This window comes from Podarcis melisellensis, assembly GCF_964234715.1.
Source record: "Podarcis melisellensis genome assembly, chromosome: 4".
Lineage (NCBI taxonomy): Eukaryota > Metazoa > Chordata > Lepidosauria > Squamata > Lacertidae > Podarcis > Podarcis melisellensis.
In genome coordinates this window covers 62,916,399-62,926,830 of record NC_138531.1, presented here as the reverse complement: position 1 = coordinate 62,926,830, position 10,432 = coordinate 62,916,399, and the positions used below count along the sequence as shown (strand labels likewise).

General features: G+C 35.2%; 1 protein-coding gene across 4 annotated transcripts in view; it reads right to left on the bottom strand.

The window, feature by feature from the left end:
- Positions 1-6,674: 6,674 nt before the first annotated feature.
- CADM2 (cell adhesion molecule 2) overlaps positions 6,675-10,432 on the bottom strand; it is a 366,183-nt gene continuing 362,425 nt past the window's right edge. For all 4 annotated transcript variants that reach the window (XM_081907886.1, XM_081907888.1, XM_081907889.1 and 1 more), the window contains one exon: positions 6,675-8,848. In XM_081907886.1, coding sequence (XP_081764012.1) covers positions 8,730-8,848 — 119 coding nt within the window. In that variant the 3' untranslated portion in view covers positions 6,675-8,729. The remainder of the gene's footprint in view (positions 8,849-10,432) is intronic.

Here is a 10,432-nt window from a genome sequence, read left to right as displayed (position 1 = left end):
CAGTGCAACATGCTTAGTTCTCCTGGGACTGGAGTAAGTGTTGAAGCATCAGAAACATTGCCATGATTTCAGGTGTTGGTGTCAATCACACCCATAGTTCTCAGCCCATTTTAGCCACCTTGCAGTTAAGCTACTCACCTGGGGCTAGGCACAATTGTGGCTTTTAGTGAGTTTTTTTACCAGATCCTTTTATTCAGGCAGCCCTGGAAGACACAGAGACACAAAACACATTGTGGGCTCATAATTTTTGCATTTGTATCCTTAAGTCTGTGTTAGAATGGTCAAGTCTGCAATCCTAAAATGATTAAATTCAGATCAACCAAATAGGAAATCTGTGAGACTACTTCAGTGGAACAGGTGGAAAATTGGAAGATTATAATATTTTCCTGAATGCACTCATATTTACGCAAGCAAATCCTTTCCTGTGTAAAAAATGAGTATAAAGAAACAATTATAGGAGTCTTTGAACATCCTCGTTTTTGGTGAAATTATAAAGTGCATTTTGGATTTAAAAGGCTGGAAAGTAATATAGTGCATAGGTCGACTTCTTTGTTTAAAATGAATGTTGCTTTCTTACTGTCTTCCCTAGGGAATGTATAGCCACTAACAGAACGTGGGAACCCACTGAATTTGTACCTATACTGTTTCAAGATAAAGCAAACCTTTGGCATGACTATATATATGTGTGTGTGTGTATATATATATGCATGCATGAAAGTGTGCAATGTATAGAAAATATAATTGTAATATGTATTTACATATTATTGCCAAAAGCTCAGGTACTGGTGGAAAATATATTTTCATATAACATGGTTGGAATATCAACATTTCTGGGCAGGATCAGTATTTGTGTTTCATATTAAATGGTGCATTATTTTTTACAAACACTTTTAATTTAAACCACACTTTTTTTTGGGGGGGGGGAAGCCTGCGTTAATGCAAAGTACAGACATAAATATTGTGCTGAGGTAAATGGACAAGACCTTATGTAATAGAGATTTATTAGTCCTGAATCCATGTGAAGATGCCTCTACTTTTTTCTGCACATGAAATCTTCATCAGAAAAGTTTGCTTCTTTGCTTTATGGCAAATTTAAAGGATCATGAAAAAAATATATTTTCTATTTGCCTTGGAATCAGAACAATGTGTAGCATAGGGATTTGTATGCTTTCTGCATCTGCCATGTAAGAGAACTCTATGTGAAAACTTGTTTCACTGTGTAGATTACTCTACACTACACTGGAATATCAGTGTTTTTATTGTTTACTGTACTTTATCCTTCCTTTCTGTGTTCTGTTCATTTTGTTATGGGAACAGGACTGACATTTGGAAAGAATAAACAGGCGTTTTCTTGTCTGTCTCAAGATTTTAAAAAAGCGCCATGCCTGTCAGAGAAAAATAATTAATTATAATCTCTGTACTAGTGCTTTATCATTTCAATTACTTATAAATGAACTTCACCAATTCTTGCTGTCTAAACAGCCTGCTTGGCAATCCTTGCTTCATGAGTAGACCTATGGTCTTGTAAAAATATTAAGATGAAAGAATATTAGTTGAATCGGCTAGAATCAAAATGTTTTCATCCACTCTGTTTGGCTCCTGCTGTAGCCTCTCACCTAGAAATCCACTGTAGTTTTTACCTCTGAATAAGAGCTTACCTATGTTAACTTAAGTGCTTAAAACATTATTAGATATTTGTTCATTTACATTTCTTCTTTTTCCAGAAAAGCAAAGAAGGATTTTGAAAGGGATTTAAGTGAAAGGAACTGAACTAAGCTACTAGCTCATGCTCTCAGATGGATATATAATGAAACTATTTTAGAGCTTTAGAACAATTATATTGGGGTAGGGGACTCGAACTAAAATCAAATGTATTGCTGACATTTAAGTGATAAATTAATTGTCTGAAGTCCAGTTTAAGAATAACTTCAAGAGACTTAAAAGGAATAAATTTATATAATCAGGGAAGAGACATGAAATGAAGCAAATACTGATCTTTTAAGTCAATTAATGAAACTTAAATAACTCTACTGTTAAAAAGTGTTTGAGCCTCTTTTAAGTTAGATGTAACTAGCAAAGCTGATGAGTTTAAGGGTATAAATAAATCCAGCATAGGAAAAAATTCAGGAAGCTCCTCACATCATCTTGGTTTATCCTCCTTCTTTGTGACAAGAGCAGAGAGATCATTTGGACAATACTTTTTAAATAAAAGCTAGTTCCTTCAAGACCCTGAGAAAATGTTTGTAATGTTTTTGCTTATTACAGCTATCAGTACTTGATTTTTTTCTGTTTTTGTTTTATATCTATATATATGGAAAGACTTCATTCTCAAGTAATTTGATAATTTATTTTTATACTATACTTGTCAGGGCTCACATGAAGTACAGGCTATGTTCATTATAGTTATTCTAAAACATTCTGGTTAATGTAAGCAATCCAGGGTTTGTTTAGCAAGCAGAGTGTGAAAATGTCTCTGGAAGATGCAACTAGCAGCAAAGGAACATAGTTTTGACAAGAAGTGACTCCCATAAATGTCAGTGTTAATGGTTGTGGTGTAGATTCACGATAGAGGTGTGCAGATTGTCCCCCATGTTTTTAATATATCCATTGGGAAATCCATTGAGTGTCATGGATTTTTTTAAAAAAAACTTTTCAGGCAGATGCACATTATATCAGTGCGTGTGCATTTATTAGCTGTGGGTGAGAGTGTACATTTGAGCTCAAATAGAAATGTACATCCTATTGAGAGTAACTGATGTGATCTCCAATGAATATTTGCACAATCTGATGTACTGTCATCGTCTCTGTTTTGTTCTCTGCCTAGTTTGCCCAAGTGTTTGAGCATCAAACTGCTAATTATATTTTTGTCTGATGGAAAATTTAATTTTAAAAAGAAAAAAATCTACCAATATCTGTACTGAAAATTGAATCTGGTGGGTTTAACACATCACTGTCAATCTGTGCTAAATATCGACATTAATAGGAAGCAAGTAATGTAATGAAGACTGTTGTGAAATCATTAGACTAGTCAAAAGCAATGCCTATGTGTATATGCAACAATGTGTAAGACTTTACCTTGCTCATGTGTAGATGTGGAGTCAAGGTTTAAAAGGGCAGAAAACTCTGGATGATTAGAGCAGCTCAAGGACATGATAGAAGGGGCAGGCTTTTTAACCCCCAAAACAAAACAGGTTCATTAGCTGGAGGGCAGAATCTAAACAACAAAAGGGGTCCATGTAAGTACATTTATTATGGGAACTAGTTAAAATTGCACAACCGAAAGTGGAATGAATGGCTTGGCCAATAATGATAGTGCTTCGCAGAGAAGGAAAGCTATAGTTGGAGAGGCTCAGGAGCTTTGCAGTGTTCAATTTAACAATATTTCTTGTGTCTGTGATTGTTCTGTGTTATCTCACTACTTTCAATGCATTGCTTTTGGAAGGGTATGATGGAAAAAATGACGAGATGAAAAGGATCAATGATATAAAATTTCATGTTTGGAAAAAAGTTAACTTTATCATTAAAGGCATCCTCCGTGGTTTGATGGAAGCATTTTGTACTCACAATGTAAGATTACCTGACGTTATTGGGAAATAAATAGCAGAAATTCCAGGTGAGGTGCTTCAGTGAAATAGGGGTCAGGAGAATGCAGTTCTCTCTGTGGCTCTCTTTCCATTGCTCAAGCTAAAAATACCAGGGCAAATGGCAATACTTTTCAACATCTTAGCATGCAAGGCTCCCTCAAGGAAGATAAAAAGAGCAACCTTGTACTGTTGGGCTAGAAATAGATTACTGAGCAATGTTCCCAGACAGAGTGCTGGCAGCAGAGCTATTAGCAGAATTGAAGTCTTTGCCCCAAAGGTGTTTGGAAGGAGCCCCATGGGACCCATAGAAGAAGATGAGAGACAAAATAGAGTGGTAGTTGGGTTTCAAGGAAAATACGGCTTACAATAAATTAAATATTATTTGGAAGTGGCTTGGAATATACACATATTTAAAGACAAATGGTCACTATGCGTTTTCATAGACCATTCTTGAATCTGCAAACCCATCTCCTTCCTTGTAAAATAATCAAAATGCATATTATAAATACATGGTTTTCCAATATCCATACAGAGAAAGTACAAGATACTTACATGTGAGTACACTGTAGTCACCTATATTTTTGCATAGTTTTTAGTGTGTACTTTGTGCCACTTAACCCAAAGTATTACTCGGGTTATTTCTGTTTAAAACAGCTTGTTTACAGAACATTTGAGTAGCTGTTTTTTTGTATTTGGTATGTTCATTTTAAAAAAAACACCAGTTCTAATGAATGAGAAGCTAAGATCCTTGGAGGAATCAAGGAAAGTTTTGGAGAACATTGTAGTGCGGCCATGACAATTCTTTTTAACTCCATATTTTTAAGTTTATCAGAATTACCTTAGCTCAACAGAGAGGTAAAGTTAAGAGTCATGTTATCCTTTTGGTAACACTTTATAATAAGTGGCACTAAATTACACTATAACTGATGTTACATGGAAGCACATGTAACCACACGGTCAAGATCAAAATACCTAATGTACATTTGCGTACATGGTAACTCCAGTGCTTTTACAATCATAAATTAAATAACCTCCTGTCCTTTCTTCTCACTGAGAGATGCTTATAGGTAGGTAGATAATCCTATATCATGAAGAACATATTCAAAAAGTCTACTTTGCTGGTTTATATAGGGAAAAAACCATCTGTTTTCCTCCTGTATCTTTTATAGGAGGAATCTCAGCACAAGATGATCTGCCTTCCATAAATGTGAACAAAATGGTAGGTGTTTCCAGTTCATTTCTGAGCCTCATGTTGTATATATTTCTTAAACCGCTTCTTGGATTTGCTAATAACATCTAAGAATGAAAAAAGATGCACCCATATACTGTGAGATGCCACATTCTATTATTTAAAAATAATAATAATGATAATGATAGCAAAATAAAATAACTAATATTAAAGAGAAAATTGGCAATAACTTGATAACCTTTGACTGATGATGATAACTGTCATGTTCCACATTTTCCTTAGTTGTTCCCATGGGGCTTTCATCATTCATGCCTGTCAATTACTGTAAATTAAGCAATCATTTCTATTGACCTTTGGTGTCTTGCTCCCAGTGTATTCATCTAAACCAGGGGTTCTCAAACTAGGATCAAATGTATACGAACAGAAAAACCTTATCAGATAATATGACTAGAAATTGGGCATATCTGTAAATCCTATGAATGTGTGTTGCTCTTGAGGCCTTATTCACCAATACTGGATGCCCGACTTATGGAAAAGGTAATCTGCTACCCCTTTATATAGCTGACAACTTATGGTATATAGCAAGCTGGAGGTCAGCCAAGAAGAAAAAATGATACCATGAAACCAGTCACCTCCCAGCCATTTATACCAAACTAAGACCACCTTGAGAGCAATGATGTGATTCTCCCCCCAGCTCTTTGCTCTGATTGGCTTCTCCTTGCTTTCCTCCAATCTCTATTGGTCAAAAAGGCACTGAATCGGGAGCAGAATTAATTGGGATCTGCTCAGGTGCTAGTGCAAAATCCACACAGATCCATGGATACTGGTGCAAAGAATCTTTGTGGCAGCACTGCCAGAATTATAGCTCAGTGTATAAGAGATTTTATATTGGATTGTTGAACCCCGTTGAGTTACAAACTGTGTAATAAAATTATATTAAGAAAATGTATCGGTATCTGTATTAGTACACTCTGGTACAATATTGCTAGTACTTGTGCTAAAGTCAAAGACAGGGCTAGGACTTTATATTAAAACTATGTTTAGCTTATGGAATGTTTATTTTGTTAGAGAATAGATGGTCACTATTCTGTTTCAAAAGTCCCCCTTTTCTCTCAAAGAAAAAGTTTGAGAACCTCTGATTTAACTGGATGAATGCAGATGATTGAAAGTGATGGCAGGCCCGAATTATCCTCTTATTGTATTAATACTGCATGATGTACTTCCATGTTCCTTTTTGGCCTGTTGTAAAATACATCTAAAGGTGCAAGGTAGAATATATATTCTAAAAATTGACTGCAACAGAGTGCACAAGAAAAAGTTAACAGTCCAATTCCTATCTACTATTGCAAAGTTCCACTTCTTTCCTTTTGCTACACTGACAAGACACTTTGGGATGGTTACATCTAGAGATGCCCCAATGCTTGAAAACTTTCACTTCACAGTGACGAAGAGGTGGGTCATGTAAGCAGCATTTCTATATCATTTAAGCAAAATGGAATTTATAAAGAATGTAAAAATGTGCAAATACAGCACTAATTGACATGTGACTTTAGTAAACATAATCCTAATGCAGCAAGGCATTTAAGCACAGTTAAGTTCTTTGCTGGCCTTGCCATTAGTTCCATAAATCAGTTTCTGAAGTTACAGCTAACTGCTGTGACAAAACCTTTTCTTCCCAGTAGTAGCAAGCTTAATTCCTTTTGCCAGTTTTGTTTTTAAAAATGTACTCTTTGAACAACTTGACTATGTTGTAAACCTATACTAGTATCAATGTGTCTAGTAGTTCCTACCTGATTCTCTCAAACTACCATACTAGATTAGCATATTATTGCATTTTTTCCCCACAGATGATCTGGAGTGAACGGTAAAAACAAGCATGCAATCACATCAATGCAGACGTATTTCTTTAAAATGTCATACTGTATATGATTTATTATGTTAACACTCAACCACATCATATTATTTATGTTCTGTATACTTTGAAAAAGTGCTGCTTGATTGATGGTCTCTCTCTTTTTCTCTCTCATAGAAATTAACAAGGTAAATGTTCTTTTTCCAACAAAAACAATTTAAAAACTACTATTGTCCTTAAAAGGTGTATACTCATCTGATAAATAATCTGACACAACACCTTTGATTTCCATTTACTGTGACACATGATGTCATATTCAAATGCTACCCTCCCTCCTCCCCTCTCCCCCCACGCAAAAAATAAATCCCAGGAGATAATCCTTTACAATAGGCCATTATGCTTTTAGACTTCACCAGTAATAGCATCCATATAGAAATCTTATTTATTTTATTTTAAGGTGCAGCACTTAGGAGATGAACAGCAATCGCTACTGATTTGAATCTTCTGACATGGGACCAGTAAGCGCATCTGGTGATGTTTCACGTTTTTTCTGGAAGAGGAATCGAGCCAATCAGCTTATTTTATGGTAGATTTAGAATTTGTGACTATCTTTTAAAGATGTCATTTTGCCCCACATTTTGAGAACAATCTCAAAAAGAGGTCTTTACTGTGGAGCTAAAAGCATGGCAGATATTCTCTATCATTCACCGTGACAGTTAAGTTTGTACCTCACAAAATGCATAGACAGGAATTTAATATAAAGAATTAGTCCATTTACCGTATACACAAAACATAGAGCTTTTTGTTGTAACACTTTGTTGTTTGTGTTTTGGCAAATCCAACATTGATAAGCAGCTCTGGAACTGCCAAATTATATATTGAAAATTTTAGCAACTTAATCATTAATCATTAATGTGGTTGGAATTTAAAACCTGAGGCTGTGCACTGGTTGTTAGCTTAAAACTACCTTTCCATATAACATTGTGCTTCCATTGTATAACAAAGAAAAAAAAACCTGGAACTAGAAAAGTTTGCTGCTGAACAGTGCTAGGACATACAGACAAAAGTACTAATACATGTTATCTACTCAGAATATTAATTTAAGTCATATCTAAAGGGATATAATGGACATTAGAAAATGCTTACTTGTGACTGACTTACCTACAGCCCCAAAAGTTAAATATGTATCAAATAATGTTTAATTGGATTTATTATATGCACTATATACAGATACTAAAATGCCTTGCAATTGTGCCCCATAAACATGTCCAATTTGAGAAGGCAGGTGAGCCCACATGAATCAAATAAATTAAATTAAAACCAGAAATTACAGAAATAGATAACGGAAGTCTTTATGATCCTAAATGCAGTAAAAGAGCGGGACAAACATTTTCAAAATGGAGCTACATCATCCATCTCTGTGGATTCTGTATAGACAAACGGCATGATGTGGTTACCACCCAGACGTTGCTTTAGTACCAATGTGCCATTAAAATAAAAGGTCTGTTCATACCCCTTTGCTATCATTTGCAAACACACAAGAAATTATACTAGAATGCTTTCAGTTGGTGTTTCCTAGGGCATAATGTTTCAAAACTAGGCTGCTTTTTGAATTATAGACATATATAAAACATTCTTTGTAAACCTCTAATCTTACTTGTAATGTTTTATGTAAGTACATTGAGGTCCTCACCTTCAGAACAATTGCTATGAAAATGGCCTGGTGCAATACCGGTAAGGACCATGATAAAATAAAACCAAAAAGAAATGCTATATAACATTTTGTTTTTAAAAAATGTAGAAAAACTGAACAGATGATGATTAAAGTTGTTAAGGCTGTATATTCAAGCACTGTATGTTAAGAGAGCAATGGATATGATGATTAGGCAATAAGAAATGTCCTGCATTATGAATGGTACCATAATTAAAGGAAAAGAAATGCTGTCCATGGCTGATTGTTGGTATAAACTGGCTACTGAAAGCATTTGTGTACATTAATAAAGGTAGCAAAAAATGATGGGGGGAAATTAATTCTGAAAGATGAGAGCCAATTTTCTCCAGCAGTCAGCCTGGTGAGTAATACTCAGAGAACCTAAGTCTGCATCTATATGAAATATTCCTTCTTCTCTTCTGCATTGACTTGGCTGCCTTCTGCATTGATAATGGCTGTATCCGCATCAGGTGCATCTTCAGCTCCTTTAGCTTCATTTGTTAAATATGTTCCTGCAGGAAACAATGTGATTAAAAGAAAAATGTTAGGGGCTTTGATACTTTTACAATGTGGTTCTCTAATGGCTCCTGGTGAGGTTCAGGATGTATGTCATTGCACTACTGTAGAATGAACTTTTACAGCACACATGATATTCCATTTTGGGAAAGAAGCGATTGCGACCCATGGCCTTTCTTTGATGATAAGTACATACAAGCAGTAAGAGAGCATGTTGCACTAAGATCTGTCAAGGACACATTAAGAATAAGCTTTGGGGGGAAATGTCTCAAAATGATTATTTTGCTCCTTTGTTATATAGAAGTTATAATTCAGCCAAATAGTATACGCTGCGATTTCAAAATTAGCACATCAAAATCTGATTTACTTTTAGTAGGACAATGTTAATTGTGCATAACTTTTTGATTGAAATAAAGAGTTTAAAGACAATCGACACAAAATGCACTGTGCCCTTCAATAGCTACGCTAGGTTTGCCCACTTACTTCATTGCTCACTTACATTGGGAATAGTAAACCTGAGACACTATTCCTAATTTTCTGTGCCAATATAAAATGCCTGCATTGCTGCTCCTACCTCCTGCTTTGTTCCTTTAACACTAACACAATAGAGGGTATGCTATTGTAAGGATTTATTTGCTAGTACAGCAAATCTTGGATCTGTGCAGCAACATTCAGTGATGTCTGAAAAAGCCAATTTTTACTGAATGGAAAAAGCTTGGCTATTTCAGAGCTGGGATGTGTGTGTGGCCCTCCTGTATTAGTTGAACACAGGTGTCATGTTTTCCAGTAGACTGATCAAATGGCATACCTTATACATGGTATAAAAATTAAAAGGAAACATTCTTGATTAGCTTGTATGAATTAGCTAAGGAAATGGTCTTGGCCTAGATAACAAGCAGCTTTATCTTACACAATATTCTGATTATCAGGTGAACAAGGGAACACACTTCAGTAGGTGCTTATTGCAAATTACATGAACAGTTCTAATAATGCAGGTTATGATTAAAAGACAGTGGGGAGATGTTGCAGAAAAATGAGAATATAGCAATGAGCATATTGTATTTTTTGCACTTCTTTAAAAAACAACAACCCATAATCAAAAACCAATGTGTGCTAGGACTGGATATATGTGGATAAGATAGGGCAGCCAGATGTATATATGCCCAGCCCATTCATATATTTCTGCGTTACTTTTAAATACTTATTTACTGGAAAACATTTCTAAACCATTTAATATTTAAAAATCTCTAAGCAGTAAATATAGATATAATACCAACAGCAGTATCATAAATAAATACCTGATACCCAACTTAAAATCAACAGTGAAATGGCATTATAAAAAAAAAAAAACATAACAAAGGAAGGAATTAAGTAATAGCAGTGTTCCATTTTATTGGTTAGGGGAAGCCTGCACAAAAGGTATGTCTTTATAGCATGTCTGAAGGAACAGATGCATAACACTTCACATATGGCAGAGGGAAGGACATTCTACAATTCAGGGACAAGGGTGGAAAATGCCCTTTTTCATGTTACCACTCTGTGATATTGTGTAGGGTGCAATGGCAGCTTGAGTAGAATGT